This window comes from Boleophthalmus pectinirostris, unplaced genomic scaffold (assembly GCF_026225935.1).
Source record: "Boleophthalmus pectinirostris isolate CB_2022bp ecotype Guang Dong unplaced genomic scaffold, ASM2622593v1 HiC_scaffold_3, whole genome shotgun sequence".
In the NCBI taxonomy this organism is placed as follows: Eukaryota; Metazoa; Chordata; class Actinopteri; order Gobiiformes; family Gobiidae; genus Boleophthalmus; species Boleophthalmus pectinirostris.
Window position 1 is genome coordinate 1,884,348 of NW_026571299.1, and position 21,193 is coordinate 1,905,540.

Below are 21,193 nucleotides of genomic sequence, written 5' to 3' on the forward strand. Positions count from 1 at the left end.
TTATTGCTCAAAAAGTTCACCTGGACCTTCCATCTTTCCTGGATCAGAGCCAATACTTTAGTCCAAACTGTGTGTTTCAGGTTCTGGAGGAGCAGGTCCTGGTTTATGTCCAACAGCAGCTGCAGAGGCTCCACAGGCTCCTGGCCTCAGATTACCCAGAATGCTCTGAGGGTGAGGAGCTGAGCACAGAGGTTCTGAACATCACCCTGGACTTCCTGAAGAGGATGGACCAGGAGCATCTGGCCCAGCGTCTGAAGAACAGTAAGAACTCTGACTGTTGTTAAGCTGCAGCCCTTTGGGCTGGTTTGAGATCAGGAGGAGACTGTGTCCAGGCAGCAGATCTGATCTGTCACTGTCACCTGCTGTGGGGGAGTCATTGTCTGTGTCATTTGGAGATTGTGAGTTCACTGAGGGCCTCTGTTGTCTTCCTCAGGGACTGAAGTTGGAGTTCACTGTGAGAAACTGAAGAGGCATCTGCAGCAGAAGATTCAGTCGTGTGTTTGAGGGCGTGGCTAAAGCAGGAGACTCCACCCCCCTGACCCAGATCTACACAGAGCTCTACATCACAGAGGGCGGAGCCTCAGAGGTCAACCAGGAACATGAGGTCAGACATATGGAGACGGCGTCCAGGAGACCGGCCGCTCCAGAGACCATCACATGTGAAGAGCTCTTTAAACCCCGCCCACATTCACCACAGCCAATCAGATTGGTGCTGACGAAGGGACTAAACCAGGTCTAAACCAGGACTAAACCAGAACTAGACTAGGACTAAACCAGGACTGAACTACACCAGGACTAAACCAGAACTAAACCAGGACTGAACTCAGGACTAAACCAGGTCTAAATCAGTCACTTTTCTGAGTGACACAAAACCTCTGATTAAACTTTGTGCTCAGAAAAAGTGTCAAACAAAAATCTCAAAATGTAAACGTGAGTAAAAAGTGTGAGCGTCCGTGTTTGGGCTCAGGCTGGTGTGGGGAAAGTCTGGAACTGCCGGAGGAAGAACTGAAGAAACACGAGGAAGTCCAAGTGTGACAAAACTCTGTACTTCTGTTTTTATCACAACAACAACAACTATAAACTCACCAGAACTCAACCAGGACTAAACCAGGACTGAACCAGGACTAAACAGGAGGAAATCAAAGTCAAACTGCGTCAAAACTCTGCACTTCTCTGTGAGTTTTTTAGCACCAAACTTATTCTTGTATCAGTTCTAAATAACTTGTTTTTTTAAATTCTGTTTGATGTTTTTGTTCTTTTTCAGTTTTCTTTTAGTTTCACTGAGGGAAAGTGGACGTGAGGAGTCATTAAAAGCTGAATTCTTTTCCTTACATTGTTGGTATCCATTTTGTGTTTTTAGACCTTGATGATAGTTTTGTTTGCAGGTTTTAACAGTTCAGAAATAGTTCAAATGGTCCAATGTGAAATGTGTGAAGAAGAAGAAAAAAAATTAATTATGTTCAACAACAGGAAGAACAGGAATTGATTTACAAACGACCAAAAAGTAAAAACCTGTTCCTCAGATCATGACTGAGACGAGACTGTATAATGTGACTCTCTGTACCTGGACTGTGCTTTAAAGGGGAGGGGGAAGCGTCTGGGGAGTGGGAGGTATTTAAACAGAGAGAAGCTGGATGCTGTATTTACTGTAAGTAATAAATAATGTGCTCCTTCCACGGTGGTTGGTTTCTCCCTCATCCAGCTCGGCTCCTCTACCAGAGTCTGGGAGTTTGAGAGTTCTTCAGTATCTTTGCTGTTCCTGTACTGCACTTTTATGGATTGAGATGTTCTGTTGTTTTTCCTGGTATCTGTTGTAGTTTCTTCCAGTTTGGGGGTTACAGCCTCGAGTGTCCGATCATCACAGGCTCCATTGATGCCTTCACCTTCCAGATCTTCTCCAGCTCCTCCTTGAGCTTCTAGTATTTCTCTAGTTTCTCGTGTTCTTTTCTCCTGATGTTCCGTCTCTTGGTGTTGTGATGTTCCACCACCACGACTCTGCTCTGTTTCTTCTCCATCACCACTATGTCTGGTTGGTTCATCACCATCCTGTCAGTCTGTATCTGAAGTCCCACAGGATCTTGGGTCGGTTGTTCTCCACAATCTTTGGAGGTGTTTTCCACCTTGATCCTGGGATCTCCAGCTCGTACTCTGCACAGATGTTTCTGTACACTATGACCACCACTTGGTTCTGTAGCTCCATGTTTGTTTCCCTGCAGCATCGTACAACTGCAGTTCTGTGCTGGATTGTCTCAGGAGCCTCTTTGCACAGTCTACACCGTGACTCTGGTCTGGTGTGGTAGATCTGGACCTCTATTACTCGAGTGCCCAGGGTCTGCTCCTGAGCTGCCAGGATGAGCCTCTGTGTCGCCTTCAGACCCTCTCAAGACATTGGGAGGATTTCTTGATATCAGCCACTTCAGTTCTGTTCCGGTGGTTCATGTAGGGGTTTGTCCTGCCATGATGGTCCCTCCAGCTCCTCTTCCTCTGGACCCCACTGTCTGAGACATTCTCTGAGCTCCTCATCTGTCGGGGCCTTGTCCTTGATGTTCTCATGGAGCTTGGATGTTTCATCCTGGACAGTGGTTCCCACACTCACTAGTCCTCAGCCTCCTTCCTTCCGGCTTGCGTACAGTCTCAGGGTGCTGGGTTTGGGATGAACCCTCCACATGATCAGGAGCTTTTGTGTCTTAACATCTGTGGTCTGTATCTCCTCCTTTGACCAGTGCATAATTCCTGCTGGGATCTGATCACTGACAGGACGTAGCTGTTTTTTGCCTGCACCTTGTTCTTCCATTGAGCTGCTTCTTAGGACTTGTCTCACTCTTTGCAGGTATTTGGCTGTAGCTGCCTCTTCGAGGAGCCATTTGCTTGTGGGATACCAAGGTACTTGTAACTGTCCTCAACGTCTGCTATTGTTCCTTCTGGGAGTGAGACCCCCTCTGTGTGTTCTACCTTCCCTCTCTTTGTCACCATCCTGCTACATTTCTCAAGCCCGAATGACATTCCGGTGTCTGTGCTGTAGATCCTGGTGGTGTGGATCAGTGAGTCGATGTCTCGTTCTTAGTGTACAGCTGATGTCATCCATGTAGAGGAGGTGACTGATGGTGGCCCCGTTTCTGAGTCGGTATCCGTAGCCAGTGCGGTCGATGATTTGGCTGAGGGTGTTCAGATGCAGAACAGCAGTGGGGACAGTGAGTCTCCTTGGTATATGCCACATTTGATGGACATTTGTGCAAGTGGCTTCCCATTGGCTTCAAGGGTGGTTTTCCACAACTGCATCGAGTTTGCAATGAAGGCCCTTAGAGTCCTGTTGATGTTGTACAGCTCCAAGCACTCAGTGATCCATGTGTGTGGCATTGAGTCAGAGGCTTTCTTATAATCAATCCAGGCAGTGCACAGGTTGGTCTTACGGGTTCTGAAGTCGCGGGCGACTGTTCACCAGTAATTAGAGTTTGGTTCCCCTGGTGTTTTTAGCGATGCCCTTCTGTGCTGCGCTCATGTATTGATCCATGTGCCCACTTATCTTAGCAGCGATGATGCCTGACATGAGCTTCCATGTTGTGGAGAGACAGGTTATTGGCCGATAGTTGGATGGGACTGCACCCTTTGAGGGATCCTTCAGGATCAGGATCGTACGCCCTTGAGTTAGCCATTCAGGGTGAGTCCGCTGGTTCATTTGTGCTGCCAGGCGCTCGTGGGAGCAGTGAGTTTCTTTAGCCAGTCTGTGTGGATCATGTCAGGGCCTGGTCCAGTTTTTCATACTTCAGACTCTTTCCTGGATGTCTGCCACTATGATGGTGACTGGATTCTGTTCAGGGAGGTTGCTGTGGTCTTCTCTCAGATCCACCAGCCACTGTGCATCAGTGTTATGTGATGTCTCCCTCTCCCATGTGCCTTTCCAGTACCTCTCAGTCTCCAGCCTTGGTGGGTCTGCTCTGGTGTTATTACCCTGCCACTGAGCGTACACTTTCACCGGTTGTGTTGTGAACAGCCGGTTAATTCAGCTGGCCTCATTATCTCGTGTGTACCTCTTTAGGCGGCTGGCCAAGGCTTGGAGACTTTGTTTGCCAGTTTCAAGTGCTTCAGATCAGGCATCTGGCTGTACCTTCTTGGGTACTTGCTTTTTCTTTGTACCTTTCTGAGCCTCTGACAGTTGGCTCACTTCTGTCCTCGTCTCCTTGACTTTGGCCTCTAACCGTCTTTTCCATGGTGAGTATTGAATCTCATGGCTTCCATGGTTGCTCTTACAGCCCAGCACCTTTAGGATCACTGCTGCTGAAGTGTATATCAGCTCATTGGTTTCTACATACACTACAAAATAAAATCACTATTTACAGGTGAGACGCCCTCATGTGTCCAGGAGAGGTCCATGGTAGAAAAGGTTTCAGTATAGTGTAGTATTCAGGTTCACATGGAGGCTGACGGGCAGTGTGTGTGCTACAGGGAGAAGAGTGAGGGGGAAAGTACACAGCCCTGAGGAACTCCACTGCTCAAGATTCAAGACTCTTGGACTTTTCATTGTTTTTTGGTTAAATGTTTAAATGTTTTTGATGTCTTCCTTTTTCACCCTTATGACCAACAAACAATGAACATTTTCTGTCAGAAAATAGTTTGAAAAACTCAAAACAATCGAGCTGCAGCACGAGGTTAAGGAGTCGTGTTTCAAATGCACTTTTGTAGGAGCTGAGTCTTTGCTGGTCCAGAGCATCATAAGAGGAAAAGCACAGTTCTGTTTTATTGCTCAAAAAGTTCACCTGGACCTTCCATCTTTCCTGGATCAGAGCCAATACTTTAGTCCAAACTGTGTGTTTCAGGTTCTGGAGGAGCAGGTCCTGGTTTATGTCCAACAGCAGCTGCAGAGGCTCCACAGGCTCCTGGCCTCAGATTACCCAGAATGCTCTGAGGGTGAGGAGCTGAGGACAGAGGTTCTGAACATCACCCTGGACTTCCTGAAGAGGATGGACCAGGAGCATCTGGCCCAGCATCTGCAGAAGAGTACGACCAACACAAACCCACGTACAACAGGTAAATCCTCCAACTGAGACCAAACTATCATGAAATTCTTCACCCACTTTAATTCCCATTGAGCTCAACTCTCCCATCCACCTGGAAGTTCACTCCAAATATGGAAGAACATTTTCAATTCATTTTTCCCATAGACTTTAAAAAAATTCAAATATTAAGAAATGTTTTGTGGAGGGTAAACAGCTACGTGCTAAATAAAATCCATAATGCGGCCGTTTAAAGTCCAAAAGCACATTTAAAACGCTAAACTGAGCTAAATGTTTGAATAACTCAGTGTTTTATAAAGTTTCAGAAGCACATTTTATATTAAATGATCAATAATTCCACAGATCTGATTAGACCTGAGCTTTTAAACTTTTTATATTATTTTGATTTTGGAAAGTGAAAGCATAATTTTATAAATAAGTCTTGTAGTTCAGTCGTGCACGTCACTTTTATGGTTAGACAAACAGACTTGGGATGGACGTCAATATTCAGTCAATAATAATTTAATAAAGCCACTTTTTGTGGAAACTACATTGCAAATTACTATATTTATTTAGACTCACATTAATTACATGTATCTGAGTCATTTTGGAGTCAGATTATAGAGACCAAGACCTACATAGTTTATTAATATTTTTAATGGACTATATTTGACTCCCTCTTTGTACAAACAGGGCTTTTTGTAGCTGTTTGTTTTTACTCCTACAACTTATTTATGCAGCTGAACCTCCAGGACTGTTCTTATCTGTGTATTTATTACAATGCATCTAGAAACCTAATAATACAAATACTACTACTACTACTACTACTACTACTACTGCTACTACTACTACTACTAATAATAATAATAATAATAATAATAATAATAATAATAATAACAACAACAACAACAACAACAACAACAATAATAATAATAATAATAATAATAATAATAATAATGTGTTGGGGGCCACATCGCCTCATGTGACACGTCCAACAGATCCGTAACACCACCTCCCACTTTACAGAACTTCAGTAAACAGTTGTATTTTTCAATATTTGATCCAAAATGGCAAGAAATCTAAATACAACGTCAAATGAGTTAAAGATAAACTGTATTTGACACATTTGTATTGGAGAGAAAAGTGGCTGAGCAGAGGACTGTGGGGTAAACCTGCTGTGTTCTCATAGTTCTGTGTCATTTGGAGATTGTGAGTTCACTGAGGGCCTCTGTTGTCTTCCTCAGGGACTGAAGTTGGAGTTCACTGTGAGAAACTGAAGAGGCATCTGCAGCAGAGATTCAGTCGTGTGTTTGAGGGCGTGGCTAAAGCAGGAGACTCCGCCCCCCTGACCCAGATCTACACAGAGCTCTACATCACAGAGGGCGGAGCCTCAGAGGTCAACCAGGAACATGAGGTCAGACACATGGAGACGGCGTCCAGGAGACCGGTCGCTTCCAGAGACCATCACATGTGAAGAGCTCTTTAAACCCCGCCCACATTCACCACAGCCAATCCAGGGCAGAGCTGTCAAAAAGAAAGAGGCCAATCAAGGCAATAATGAATAAACTATTTGGTAAAAGTAAACCAGACAAAATAACAATGAAAGAGGCACATACAGCAATGAGAACAGAGAAAACAGAGCAGCCAATCAGATTAGTGCTGACGAAGGGCGTGGCCGGCGTGGGGAAAACAGTGCTGACTCAGAAGTTCAGCCTGGACTGGGCTGAAGGCCGGGCCCACCAGGACCTCCAGCTGCTGTTCCCGTTCACTTTCAGAGAGCTCAATGTGCTCAGAGACACACAGTTCAGCCTGGTGGAGCTGCTGCACCACTTCTTCAGTCCATCCAAAGATCTCTGCAGCTTCCAACAGCTCCAGGTGCTCTTCATCTTTGACGGTCTGGACGAGTGCAGACTTCCTCTGGACTTCGGCCAAACCCGGGTCCTGACCGACCCCACAGAGTCCACCTCAGTGCACGTGCTGCTGGTGAACCTCATCAGGGGGAGCCTGCTTCCCTCCGCTCGCCTCTGGATAACCACGCGCCCTGCCGCGGCCAATCAGATCCCTGCTGAGTGTGTCTCCATGGTGACAGAGGTGCGAGGGTTCACCGACTCGCAGAAGGAGCAGTACTTCAGGAAGAGGTTCAGAGACCAGGCCACAGTCGTCATCTCCCACATCAAGAGCGTCCGCAGCCTCCACATCATGAGCCACATGCCGATCTTCTGCTGGATCCTCTCCACAGTTCTACAGAAGCTTCTGGAACAAACAGAGGAACCAGAGCTGCCCCGGACTCTCACACAGATGTACGTCCACTTCCTGGTGGTGCAGGCCAAAGTCCAGAACATCAAGTATCACCAGGGATCAGGGGAGGACCTTCACTGGACTCCAGAGACCAGGGAGATGGTGAAGTCTCTGGGAAAACTGGCCTTTGAGCAGCTGCAGAAAGGAAACCTGATCTTCTACGAGAGTGACCTGAGCGAGTGTGGGCTGGACGCTGCAGCGGCCTCAGTGTACTCCGGAGTGTTCACACAGGTCTTTAGAGAGGAGCCAGGCCTGTACCAGGACAAGGTCTACTGCTTCATCCATCTGAGTGTGCAGGAGTTTCTGGCTGCTCTTCATGTTCATCAGACCTTCTTCAGCTCTGGAGAGAACCTGCTGGAGACACCACACTCCTCTAAGTGTCCAGACCTTGAAGACTTCTACCGCTCTGCTGTGGACCAGGCCTTACAGAGTCCAAACGGACACCTGGACCTGTTCCTGCGCTTCCTCCTGGGGCTGTCTCTGCCGACCAATCAGAGGCTGCTGCAGGGTCTGCTGACTCACACAGGAAGTGAACGGACCAATCAGGAGACAGTAAAGTACATCAAACAGAAGATGAATGAAGAGGGTCTGTCTGCAGAGAGAAGAATGAACCTGCTCCACTGTCTGAACGAACTCAACGACCATAGTCTGCTTGAGGAGATACAGAAGAACATGAGAGAAGGAGAACTCTCCTCTTTAAGTTCTCCTGCTCTGTGGTCTGCTCTGTCCTTCATCTTACTGTCCTCAGACTCAGACCTGCAGGAGTTTGACCTGAGGAAATACCAGCGCTCAGAGAGAGCTCTCCTGTGTCTGCTGCCGGTGGTCAGAGCCTCCACCAAAGCCCTGTGAGTCCAGACTGTATTTAAACTCTTGTGTGGAGGTTCTAGTCTCTAATGTCCCTCTCTGTCCTCAGTCTTTGTGGCTGTGGTCTGTCCCCTCACAGCTGTGGTCCTCTGGCCTCAGTCCTCAGCTCCTCCAGTCTCACACATCTGGATCTCAGTCACAACGACCTCCAGGACTCAGGAGTGGAGCTGCTGTGTTCTGGACTGAAGAGCGCCCCCTGCAGACTGGAGACGCTCAGGTGAGACGCTCCCATGATGCACTCTGCCCCCTTGTGTCCACATGAGTGTAATGCTGTGTCTTTAGGCTGTCTGGATGTCTGGTCTCAGAGAGGGGCGGGGCTGCTCTGGCCTCAGCTCTGAGCTCCGCCCCCTCCCACCTCAGAGAGTTGGACCTGAGCTACAACCATCCAGGACCCTCAGCAGAGCTCCTGACCGCTCTACGGGACTGTCAGACCACACTGCCCCCTGCTGTCTGTCAGGTGTGGGTCCTGGTTCAGTGGGTCTCTGGTCCATGGTGGGTCCAGATCCTGGTCTCTGGTCTGGTCTAAACTGGACTTGTGTGTTTCAGTTTGGATCCTGCTGGAGAGTGTTGGATGGTCCCAGGTCTCAGAAAATGTGAGTCCTCAGTCCAAAGCAGAAACAAAAAACTCAAAGGACGTCGAGAGAAAATATTATTTTCTATTTTTATTTTGTTATAAATTATAAATTCACAACATATTATAGATCAAAGACAAAGTAGAACCATCTCTAGTTCCTTTAAATTTGACCTGTTGTATTTGTAGTTTTAACTCAGCTGTTTGTGTTTCAGACTCCTGTGAGTTCTCTCTGGACCCAAACACAATTCACAGAAAACTCAAATGGTCTGAGGACAAACAGGGAGTCACCTGGGAATGGGAGGAGCAGCTGTATCCAGATCATGAGGACAGATTCACAAGCCAGACTCAGGTCCTGAGCTCCACTGGCCTGAGGGGGCGCTGTTACTGGGAGGTGGAGTGGATCGTGGGGGTTGATATCGCAGTGAGTTACAGAAGAATCAGACGGAGAGGAACAGGAAGGGAGGGTAAATTTGGAGAAAATGATCAGTCCTGGAGTCTACAGATTTATTATGGACAATACAGCGTCCACCACAACAACATAGAAAAAGACATCTACATACCAGGAAGACGTCCATCAGTAGATGATGTGTCCTCTGGCAGAGTGGGTGTGTTCCTGGACACTGAGGCTGGATCTTTGTCCTTCTATGATGTCCTCTATGATGGAAAACTGATCCATCTCTACACCTTCACCTCCTCCTTCACTGAGCCTCTGTTCCCTGGGTTTGGCCTGTGGGACGATTACAGTTCAGTGTCTGTGGTGAAAGTGAAAACACAGTGACATAAAAGAAGGACTCTGTGTAACTTTATGACTTTGTGAAGTGTGTGTGGTGGGGATGGGGCTGAGCAGTGCAGAGTTTTGTAAATGTCGACAACTGTTTGAGATTTCAAGTTTATCATGTAATTCATCACATTTTTCTTGTGTTTTTGGACACTTGACTATGGGAAAATAAAAAACAAAAATAAATAAAAAAAAATATATTGCATTCATCTTTCCATGGGCAGGGGGTTGGTGAAGCTAACTGGAGGCATGTTTTGCCTGGAACTGTGTTATTCAGGTCCGACTTTAATCTGATCTTTGTTTTAACACAATCTGAGCAGAGCTACAACAGGTGAGCTGATTTATTTTTACTGCTAAACTCATCCCTTTCAAATAACATCACAGTCACACGCTCATCAGCATCAGCCGACCGTTTTTCACTCAGTCACTCTCACCTTTCACTTTGGCTTTTTTCAGACCATCGAAAAACTTATGCAGCTTCTACAACACTAATATATCTGCAACTGGGCAAGAAACATTTTACTCAAAACTGTACCTGACCAGACGGGTCTGGGTACAGAGGGAGGGGTCTGGGTACAGAGGGAGGGGCCTGGTTATTGGAGTTTTTCAGATTCAAGAGAATTTGAGTCAGTGAGTTTGTTCACATTCACATCAGTGTCCCGGTTATTATCCATATCCCGGTTATTCAGGATCTGTTGTTTACATGTGTGTGGAGAAACTGGGATTCTCATATTCCTGTGTGTCCCACTTTCTTGACATAATCTGACAAATGTGCAAGAGAAAAAATTATATATTTAATAAACCAGAAAGAATACAAAAGACCAGCTCATTTGTAGAATAAACTATAAGATGTGATGTGATCAACTTCCTGCCTTAATTTCTAAACAAGGTTACTGTGCAGGAACAGTTTATCGTCCACAGTTCCAGGTTTCAGCTGCGTTCTTCGTTCTTGGATCACAAATCCAGAAGAGAAAAAGTCTCTCTCACTGGCAGCGCTGGATGCAGGGATTAAGAGTTTGCCCCTGTGCAATCATTGCCAGGTTCGGGAAATCCTTTTCATGTTCTTTCCACCACAAAAGAACATGAAAAAAATCCTCCTTATGTGGCTTGAGTTCCATGTATGCTTGAAACTTCAGCTTCGTTCAGGTCGGAGTCATCGCTGGAATCCTCCACGTCGGATAAATGATCAGATGGGGCCAGACAGAGTCTCTTCAGCCTTGGTGCTGTGGCCTGGTGGAGTCTCGTGTTTCTCATGGACTTCTGTTATAAATTGGATATTCGACACATTCAAAGACATTTAAATCTTCCTTTTCTTTTCAAACAACTTGTGATGTCTTCCTGATTATCCAGGCTATATATCACAAGACAGTAATTATTTAAAAATCATAAACTAAACTTTATTTTACCTTTCACAAAAGTCCAAGCTTCATTGTGAACTCACATTATGTCAGTCTCATTGGACAGCAGCTGTTTTATTTTATTGTCTGTGATCTGAATTTAATTAACACTGATAAAGACTCAAATGTCTCCAACTTCAGAGAGAGGAGGGAAGCAGGACCTGGTTTAGACCTGGTTTAGTCCTGGTTTAGACCTGGTTTAGTCCTGGTTTAGTGCTGTTTTAGTCCTGATTCAGTCATGTTTTAGTCCTGGTTTAGTCCTGGTTTAGAACTGGTTCAGTCCTGGTTCAGTCCTGTTTTAGTCCTGGTTTAGTCCTAGTTTAGTTATGTTTTAGTCCTGGTTCAGTCCTGGTTTAGTCCTGTTTTAGTTCTGTTTTAGTCCTGGTTTAGTCCTGGTTTAGTTCTGGTTTAGTCCTGGTTTAGTCCTGGTTTAGTTCTGGTTTAGTCCTGGTTTAGTCCTGTTTTAGTCCTGGTTCAGTCCTGGTTTAGTCCTGTTTTAGTCCTGTTTTAGTCCTGGTTTAGTCCTGTTTAAGTTCTGTTTTAGTCCTGGTTTAGTCCTGTTTAAGTTCTGGTTTAGTCCTGTTTTAGCCCTGGTTCAGTCCTGTTTTAGTCTTGGTTTAGTCCTGTTTTAGTCCTGGTTCAGTCCTGGCTTAGACCTGGTTTAATCCTGGTTTAGTCCTGGTTCAGTCTTGTTTTAGTCCTGGTTCAGTCTTGTTTTGGTCCTGATAGTTTTTCTAATATTAATAATAACAACAACGTGTACCAGTCACGTGACTAAGCGCGGGCCAATCAGCGCGTCGTATAACCCGGTAGTGAGAGTCTACGCGCTTTGGATAGTTTCTGCCGATGTTACGTTTACTCTTTTTATCGTTATTCCGTCATGTCATTTCTCCAAACAACCCTAACTCATGTCGAACTGTAGGAGCCAACTACTAATTTTTGTTTTTTGTTTTTGTAGTCCTAGTTTAGTCCTGGTTTAGACCTGGTTTAGTCCTGGTTCTGTCCTGGTTCAGTCCTGTTTTAGTCCTGTTTTAGCCCTGGTGTAGTCCTGGTTTAGTCCTGTTTTAGTCCTGGTTTAGTCCTGGTTTAATCCTGGTTTAGTCCTGGTTTAGTTCTGGTTTAGTCCTGTTTTAATCCTGGTTTAGTCCTGGTTCAGTCTTGTTTTAGTCCTGGTTCAATCTTGTTTTAGTCCTGGTTCAGTCTTGTTTTGGTCCTAATAGTTTTTCTAATATTAATAATAACAACAACGTGTACCAGTCACGTGACTAAGCGCGGGCCAATCAGCGCGTCGTATAACCCAGTAGTGAGAGTCTTTGGAAACTTTCTGCTGAAATTACGTTTACTCTTTTTATCGTTATTCCGTCATGTCATTTCTCCAAACAACCCTAACTCATGTCGAACTGTAGGAGCCAACTACCGGCGCCGACCAACCCGAAACAGAACCTTGCAAACCGATCAACTACTGGACCGGTGAGTCTCGCTAGCGCTTAGCTTAGCATTCCCATTCACTACAATGTGTTAGCCTAGCCTAGCCGCTTCCATTTGTTTGTATGGAGCTGTTAGCATGTGACTTTTATCCCCGTGTTTTATTTTTTATTTTATTTTTAACTCTGTTTATTGTGTCAGACATGTCAAAAAGATCAATCAGCCCCCCAAACAAGACATACTGAAATATACATGTCATTATAATCGTCAATGTAATAACTTAGAACCCTTTTAGATTATTAATATTGATATTAATATTTATATCAATATTAATATTAATATTAATACTATTATTATTATTAATAATATTAATATTATTATTATTAATAATAATAATAATCATTATTATTATTATTATTATTATTATAAAACCAACTGAACATTCACACAGACAAAAAGTAACAATAATTCTATGGAACATAATTTAGTTTTTTCTTGTAGTCCTAGTTTAGTCCTGGTTTAGACATGGTTTAGTCCTGGTTCAGTCCTGGTTCAGTCCTGTTTTAGTCCTGTTTTAGTCCTGGTTCAGTCCTGGTTCAGTCCTGGTTTAGTCCTGGTTTAGCTTTTGAAAATATTAGAAAACTATTTGACCAGAAACGAAGACCAAATGAACCTCACTGGACTGCAGTTTATATCGAGTGTTTATTGGATCATTTGCCGTGTACTGCACCATCACTGACTTTCCTTTCGGAACAATAAAGTATTTTTCTGTCTTTAGGTTGGACCGAGTCACCGAGAAAACTTTCTAAAGTAAATTCATTAAGTTCCCTTTTTTTATTTTATTTTTTTCCCTGATGACTGAGATAATATAAGTTTATCTGTCCTGAATAAATGGACTTTGCTCTGTGTTGTTCTTGTTTTATGATTTGATCTGAGCCTTTGAGCAGATGATTTACAGAAATGTTGAATCGTGTTTCAGGACTCGACACGACTCTGCTCCTGAAGAGGCTGAAGCAGGAGGGAGACTCAGATCAAAGTCAAACCTGCTCCACGACTCTGCACGTCCAGGTGAGTCTCTCTGTTCTGTTTTCATCACAACAAACTACAAACTCACACAGACACAACAACACGACTAAGACACGACTGAACCAGGACTAAGACAGGTCTACGACGGGTCTACGACGGGTCTACGACGGGTCTACGACGGGTCTAAGACGGGTCTTAGACAGGACTAAGAGAGGACTAAGAGAGGACTAAGACAGGTCTGAACTAGGTCTGAACTAGGTCTGAACCAGGTCTGAACCAGGTCTGAACCACTGAGTGTAGAAGGACAAACTATGATTGATGTGAACAGAACTAATGAAGTGTTTAGGAGGAGAAAAACTCGACTGTTGAAAGTAGAGCCCGACCGATATGGATTTTGTTGTAGCCAATATGAAACCGATATAATGGGAGTTGGCGCTGCCGATAGCCGATATAATCGCCGATATATTTAGTGATGTAAAAATTCACTGTAAATCTTGAAAGTTTAAAAAACTTAGGTTTGGCTCTAGTGGATTCTAAATTGGGTTTATTTAGGTGACATTTATTGTTATTCTGACTCTTTACGTCATATTTACATACAGTAGATTGGCCTAATGGCATTTTTGCATCACATTCTAACTACTAGTGATGGGTATTACAGTTTTTTTTGAGAACCGGCTCTTTTGGCTCGGCTCACTAAAGCAGTTGGCTCTTTCGGCTCTCAAGCGACTCTTGAGATTGTTTTGTTGCAAGCAGAACTAAACCAGAAGTGAACCAGGACTGAGTGTCGGGACTCGGTCTCTCCCTCACTTGAGCCCAAGATTAGTCCTGGTTTATTCATTTTATGCTGAACTGCAGCCAAATATGCACTTTTTTTTTATCCTATGCACACGCAGATTTCTGAAAGTTTCGTTTTCAGCCGCTGCTGCTGTCAAACTACGGGTCTACAAGCGGCTTGAAGAGAAAAAGAGAAAACATGGCTCCCAATAAGAAACATGCTCCCGTTGTTCACTTCAAAGAGCCGGATCTGAGAGCCGCTTCGATCGCATCCGACCCATAACTCCTAGCTAGTAAAGAAACTAGCACTATTAGCCTTTAGCCGTAAAAACATGCGCACCACGGTAATTAATTATATGCATAAATGTGGATCATTCACACGTCTATTCACAGCTCATTTACATGTCAATGCAGGTCCAATAACAAATATATGGCCAATAAAGTCAATTTACAATAGGCCAATAGAAAACAGCCTGTTTATGTGGGAGAGATACAGCAGATAATCAATAACAAATGACCAAAACTAGCTTCAAAGTCGACATATTTCCAACACTCAGCGCTCACACAGGCTCCTCCCACATCACAAGTCTGCACTAATAAATGTCCTTTTAATCCAGACTCAAACTGATTGTCCGTAAAAACAAAATAATCTCAGTGTTGCGCACGGCTGCGGGTGTAAACAAACACATGTGAGTGAAGTGACGTGACTCTGGTGGTGTGTTCAGGGACAGTACGGACACACACCGACAAATTACACCGCAGATAAATACTGATGTGGAGCCACATATTTGCACATTTATCTGTCTGTAAATTGCATTAAATGAACATAATGTAGAGAGTCTAAGCTTTATAACGAGGTATAACATGCCTTTGTGAAATATCGGCCCATATCAGCAAGCATATCGGCCGATAGCCAATATGTCTCCAGGTGCCCGATATATCGGTCGGGCTCTAGTTGAAAGTCCAGTGACGTCTTCTGTCCTGGTTTATGTCCAACAGCAGCTGCAGAGGCTCCACAGGCTCCTGGCCTCAGATTACCCAGAATGCTCTGAGGGTGAGGAGCTGAGCACAGAGGTTCTGAACATCACCCTGGACTTCCTGAAGAAGATGGACCAGGAGCATCTGGCCCAGCGTCTGCAGAACTGTACGACCAACCCAAACCCACATACAACAGGTAAATCCTCCAGCTGAGACCAAACTATAGTGAAATTCTTCACCCACTTTCATTCCCATTGAGCTCAACTCTCCCATCCACCTGGACGTTTACTCCGATTATGGAAGAACATTTTCAATTAATTTTTCCCATAGACTTTAAAAAAATTCAAATATTAAGAAATGTTTTGTGGAGGGTAACCAGCTACCTGCTAAATAAAATCTGGTTGTTTAAAGTCCAAAGGCACTTTTAAAATGCAAAATTGAGCTAAAAGTGCAGCACATTAGTGAAAAAAATCGTTCACTTTGGTATAAAAGCGTGAAATTTGGCACAGATACTCTCTATGAGCCTTGGAAAAAGGTGTTGGCCACTCAAAAATTCAATTCAAATGGTTATATAAATTATATGTTATTAGGTTCTTTTTTTCAGACCTGGAGTGTTATTTCATGCCTGACAGTTTCGACTGTTCACTAGCGTCTTCCTCAGAGTCACGTGATGTTGCTTTGAGTGTGTGTGTGCGGTTATATAAATTATTCAAAAGTGATCCAACATTTGATATAAATACTCTCTACAGGATATGATCATAGAAAAAGATCCTTGTCACAAATTCAAGATGGTCATCATTTTTAAAGATGGTCACTGTTCCTGTAGATGAAATATTTAACTTTGTGGTCATATGGGTTTGTCAAAGCCTGATCTTGATCTCAGAAGCTCAGCAGGGCCGGACCTGGTCAGGACTTGGATGGGAGACATTGGGAAAATCAGGAGCCACAGGAGGGCGCCGGTGTTAAAAATCTGTTGATGTTGTGTCCTTAGGCAAGACACTTCACTCACATTGCCTAGTATGACAGTGGTGTGTGTGTGTGTGTGTGTGTGTGTGTGTGTGTGTGTGTGTGTGTGTGTGTGAGATGGTGGTGGTGGTGCAGATTGGCAGCTGTGCTTCTGTCAGTCTGCCCCAGGGCAGCTGTGGCTACAATAGTAGCTTATGTGCTCCTGATGAGGTTCAATAACAACTGATAATATATTTTTTAATATTGTATTTTCTTTTCTTTTTTTAAAGTGCATTCATAAACAATTTTTGCAACAGCAAATCATTTCCAGCTTCATGCAGTCTAATTGAGGTGACTTGTGGGTTTAGAGGCCTGAATCATTGTTATACAGTTTGTTATTTCATTCCAGAGATATGGACCGTTTTTCAGGCAAAAAGTGACCATTACAATAAATCTGAAATGAAAATGGCCTTAAAATGGGAAGATAATACTGAAATCACATTCCTTTTATCAAGTCAAGTAGAAAAATTGTCATCATAAGAATTTAAGACAAAAGGAAAGTGGACTATAACCTTTTCTCTTTTTGCCGGGGGCCATTTTGGATTTTATGTACACCGGCCACTAGGGGACGCACCTCAACTTGGATCCATGTATTTTTAAAAACCTGAGGCCCAAACTTAACACCCTGACAAAAATTTAAATCTTTTCCAGAAGTGGGCAGTCCTTGCGGTATTTCACAAATTCCCTCCCAACTACTGAGGGTCTCTGTTGTCTTCCTCAGGGACTGAAGTTGGAGTTCACTGTGAGAAACTGAAGAGGCATCTGCAGCAGAGATTCAGTCGTGTGTTTGAGGGCGTGGCTAAAGCAGGAGACTCCGCCCCCCTGACCCAGATCTACACAGAGCTCTACATCACAGAGGGCGGAGCCTCAGAGGTCAACCAGGAACATGAGGTCAGACACATGGAGACGGCGTCCAGGAGACCGGCCGCTCCAGAGACCATCACATGTGAAGAGCTCTTTAAACCCCGCCCACATTCACCACAGCCAATCAGATTAGTGCTGACGAAGGGCGTGGTCGGTGTGGGGAAAACAGTGCTGACTCAGAAGTTCAGTCTGGACTGGGCTGAAGGCCGGGCCCACCAGGACCTCCAGCTGCTGTTCCCGTTCACTTTCAGAGAGCTCAATGTGCTCAGAGACACACAGTTCAGCCTGGTGGAGCTGCTGCACCACTTCTTCAGTCCATCCAAAGATCTCTGCAGCTTCCAACAGCTCCATGTGCTCTTCATCTTTGACAGTCTGGACGAGTGCAGACTTCCTCTGGACTTTGGCCGAACCCGGGTCCTGACCGACCCCACAGAGTCCGCCTCAGTGCACGTGCTGCTGGTGAACCTCATCAGGGGGAGCCTGCTTCCCTCCGCTCGCCTCTGGATAACCACGCGCCCCGCCGCGGCCAATCAGATCCCTGCTGAGTGCGTCTCCATGGTGACAGAGGTGCGAGGGTTCACCGACCTGCAGAAGGAGCAGTACTTCAGGAAGAGGTTCAGAGACCAGGCCACAGCCGTCATCTCCCACATCAAGAGCGTCCGCAGCCTCCACATCATGAGCCACATGCCGATCTTCTGCTGGATCCTCTCCACAGTTCTACAGAAGCTTCTGGAACAAACAGAGGAACCAGAGCTGCCCTGGACTCTCACACAGGTGTACGTCCACTTCCTGGTGGTGCAGGCCAAAGTCCAGAACATCAAGTATCACCAGGGATCAGGGGAAAACCTTCGCTGGACTCCAGAGACCAGGGAGATGGTGAAGTCTCTGGGAAAACTGGCCTTTGAGCAGCTGCAGAAAGGAAACCTGATCTTCTACGAGAGTGACCTGAGCGAGTGTGGGCTGGACGCTGCAGCGGCCTCAGTGTACTCCGGAGTGTTCACACAGGTCTTTAGAGAGGAGCCAGCCCTGTACCAGGACAAAGTCTACTGCTTCATCCATCTGAGTGTACAAGAGTTTCTGGCTGCTCTTCATGTCCATCAGACCTTCTTCAGCTCTGGAGAGAACCTGCTGGAGACACCACACTCCTCTAAGAGTCCAGACCCTAAAGCCTTCTACTGCTCTGCTGTGGACCAGGCCTTACAGAGTCCAAACGGACACCTGGACCTGTTCCTGCGCTTCCTCCTGGGGCTGTCTCTGCCGACCAATCAGAGGCTGCTGTGGGGTCTGCTGACTCACACAGGAAGTGAACGGACCAGTCAGAGGACAGTAAAGTACATTAAACAGAAGCTGGATGAAGAGGGTCTGTCTGCAGAGAGAAGAATGAACCTGCTCCACTGTCTGAACGAACTCAACGACCACAGTCTGATGAAGCAGATGCAGTGGTACATGAGAGGAGGACGTTTCTCTGATAGACACATGTCTCCTGCTCTGTGGTCTGCTCTGTCCTTCGTCTTACTGTCCTCAGACTCAGACCTGGAGGAGTTTGACCTGAGGAAATACCAGGGCTCAGAGACAGCTCTCCTGGGTCTGCTGCCGGTGGTCAGAGCCTCCACCAAAGCCCTGTGAGTCCAGACTGTATTTAAACTCTTGTGTGGAGGTTCTAGTCTCTAATGTCCCTCTCTGTCCTCAGTCTTTGTGGCTGTGGCCTGTCCCCTCACAGCTGTGGTCCTCTGGCCTCAGTCCTCAGCTCCTCCAGTCTCACACATCTGGATCTCAGTCACAACGACCTCCAGGACTCAGGAGTGGAGCTGCTGTGTTCTGGACTGAAGAGCGCCCCCTGCAGACTGGAGATGCTCAGGTGAGACACTCCCATGATGCACTCTGCCCCCTTGTGTCCACATGAGTGTAATGCTGTGTCTTTAGGCTGTCTGGATGTCTGGTCTCAGAGAGGGGCGGGGCTGCTCTGGCCTCAGCTCTGAGCTCCGCCCCCTCCCACTTCAGAGAGTTGGACCTGAGCTACAACCATCCAGGACCCTCAGCAGAGCTCCTGACCGCTCTACGGGACCAGCGCCCCCTGCTGTCTGTCAGGTGAGACCACACTGCCCCCTGCTGTCTGTCAGGTGAGACCACACTGCCCCCTGCTGTCTGTCAGGTGTGGGTCCTGGTTCAGTGGGTCTCTGGTCCATGGTGGGTCCAGATCCTGGTCTCTGGTCTGGTCTAAACTGGACTTGTGTGTTTCAGGTTGGATCCTGCTGGAGAGTGTTGGATGGTCCCAGGTCTCAGAAAATGTGAGTCCTCAGTCCAAAGCAGAAACAGAAAACTCAAGGGAAGTCCAGAGAAAATATTATTTTCTATTTTTATTTAGTTATAAATTATAAATTTACAACATATTATAGGTCAAAGACAAAGTAGAACCATCTCTAGTTCCTTTAAATTTGACCTGTTGTATTTGTAGTTTTAACTCAGCTGTTTGTGTTTCAGACTCCTGTGAGTTCTCTCTGGACCCAAACACAATTCACACAATTCTCAAACTGTCTGAGGAGAAACAGGAAGTCACCTGGATGAGAGAGGAGCAGCTGTATCCAGATCATGAGGACAGATTCACAGACCAGACTCAGGTCCTGAGCTCCACTGGCCTGAGGGGGCGCTGTTACTGGGAGGTGGAGTGGAGAGGGGGGGTCGATATAGCAGTGAGCTACAGAAGAATCAGACGGAGAGGAGTAAGAGAGGAGAGTAAATTTGGAGAAAATGATCATTCATGGTGTCTTCGAGTCATGAATGGACGATACACTGTCGTCCACAACAGCACAGCAAGATACTCTCCACGAGGACCTTCAGTAGTAGATGATGTGTCCGTTGGCAGAGTGGGTGTGTTCCTGGACACTGAGGTTTTATCTTTGTCCTTCTATGACGTCCACCCTGATGGAGAACTGTTCCATCTCTACACTTTCACTTCCTCTTTCACTGAGCCTCTGTTCCCTGGGTTTGGGCTGTGGTGGGATAAGAGTTCAGCGTCTGTGGTGAAAGTGAAAACACAGTGACATAAAAGAAGGATTCTGTGTAACTTTATGACTTTGTGAAGTGTGTGTGGTGGGGATGGGGCTGGGCAGTGCAGAGTTTTGTAAATGTCAACAACTGTTTGATATTTAAAATTGATCATGTTAACATTTATAATTCATCGCATTCATGTTGTGTTCTTGGACACTTAAGATAAGATAATCCTTTATTGTCTCCCGTGGGAGAAATTTGTTTTGAGACAGGGGATCACGTGGTTTATCAAAAAACACAACACAAAGCACCACATAAACACCACAATAGAACAAACTAAATACAAGACCAAGTATGACCAACAGGACCTTTAAATCATTCTTTACAGGCAAACGCTTTGCATTCTTGGATTCTATTAATAATTGCACATTCCCTAAGACTTTTACATTTATTTTTTAACTGCACTATCTTGAGTTTAGCAGATTAACGGCTGATGGCACAAAGGAATGTTTGAATCTGTTCGGTTTACAGTTTGGGACCCTGAACCTTCTGCCTGACGGCATCAACTCAAACTGACTGTGAAGAACATGGGTTGGGTCACTGCTCCTTCCTGCCGAGCTTCCTCACAGTCTCCTCAAAAATGTGCTGAAGTGAGCTCGGGGCCACACCCATTATTTTACCTGCTCTTTTAGTCAAGGTAAAAATCTGTGATTTAAGTTTGACTGACAGGTTACCAAACCATTCTGACATGCCATAACGTAAAATTAATTCCATGCATGCTTTGTAAAACATCAGCATTACATTTGTATCCACTCTATGTGACCTAAGTCGTCTTAAAAATAGAGGCGCTGGTGATTCTTGAGCAGACAGACTGTACCTGCTGGCTCCATTGGAGCTGAGAATCAAATAACACACCTGAGTACTTATAACGTGTCACCTGCTCTATGTCCCTCCCCCTGATGTTAACGGGGCTGTGGTCCCCGACAGATTTGGGATCAAAACTCATCTCTTTTGTCATTTCCACATTTAAGACAAGGTTGTGCTCCTCACACCAATGCACAACTTCATCAATTTCTGTCTTGTAGCTGATGGCATCTGTACTTTTATTGAGTAAACTAAGAATAGCCATGTCATCAGAAAATGTAAGTATACAGTTGTTTACCTGTTTACTCCTGCACACATTGGTACAAAGTGAAAAGAAGAGGCGAGCTAACACAGCCCTGTGGTGCCC

At 45.3% G+C, this 21,193-nt stretch overlaps 4 protein-coding genes across 4 annotated transcripts in view; 3 read left to right on the forward strand and 1 right to left on the reverse strand.

Moving 5' to 3' along the window:
- Window positions 1–2,200, reverse strand: part of LOC110171070 (plexin-A1-like) — an 86,277-nt gene extending 84,077 nt beyond the window's left edge. The window contains 2 exon segments of the mRNA XM_055161042.1: window positions 156–300; window positions 2,073–2,200. Coding sequence (XP_055017017.1) covers window positions 156–300; window positions 2,073–2,200 — 273 coding nt within the window.
- The window catches only part of LOC129411105 (NLR family CARD domain-containing protein 3-like), a gene marked incomplete at its 3' end in the record, with an annotated part of 207,923 nt that extends 199,325 nt beyond the window's left edge, over window positions 1–8,598 (forward strand). The window contains exons 2-5 of the mRNA XM_055161043.1: window positions 81–261; window positions 6,236–8,134; window positions 8,203–8,370; window positions 8,436–8,598. Of these exons, the coding sequence (XP_055017018.1) occupies window positions 6,549–8,134; window positions 8,203–8,370; window positions 8,436–8,598 (1,917 nt within the window). The remainder of the gene's footprint in view (window positions 1–80; window positions 262–6,235; window positions 8,135–8,202; window positions 8,371–8,435) is intronic.
- Window position 8,599: 1 nt separating this feature from the next.
- LOC110171072 (tripartite motif-containing protein 14-like) lies at window positions 8,600–9,712 on the forward strand. The gene is made up of 3 exons (XM_020936756.2): window positions 8,600–8,610; window positions 8,700–8,746; window positions 8,940–9,712. The coding sequence occupies exons 2-3, from the start codon at window positions 8,725–8,727 to the stop codon at window positions 9,503–9,505; spliced, it is 588 nt and encodes a 195-aa protein (XP_020792415.2). The 5' UTR covers window positions 8,600–8,610; window positions 8,700–8,724; the 3' UTR covers window positions 9,506–9,712.
- A 983-nt stretch (window positions 9,713–10,695) lies between these two features.
- Window positions 10,696–20,066, forward strand: LOC110171071 (NACHT, LRR and PYD domains-containing protein 12-like). Its single transcript, XM_055161044.1, has 9 exons — window positions 10,696–10,725; window positions 12,309–12,372; window positions 13,307–13,395; window positions 15,127–15,301; window positions 16,832–18,596; window positions 18,665–18,832; window positions 18,898–19,062; window positions 19,216–19,262; window positions 19,456–20,066. Exons 1-9 carry the CDS (start codon window positions 10,696–10,698, stop codon window positions 20,013–20,015), a joined length of 3,063 nt encoding a protein of 1,020 aa, XP_055017019.1. The 3' UTR covers window positions 20,016–20,066.
- Window positions 20,067–21,193: the final 1,127 nt, after the last annotated feature.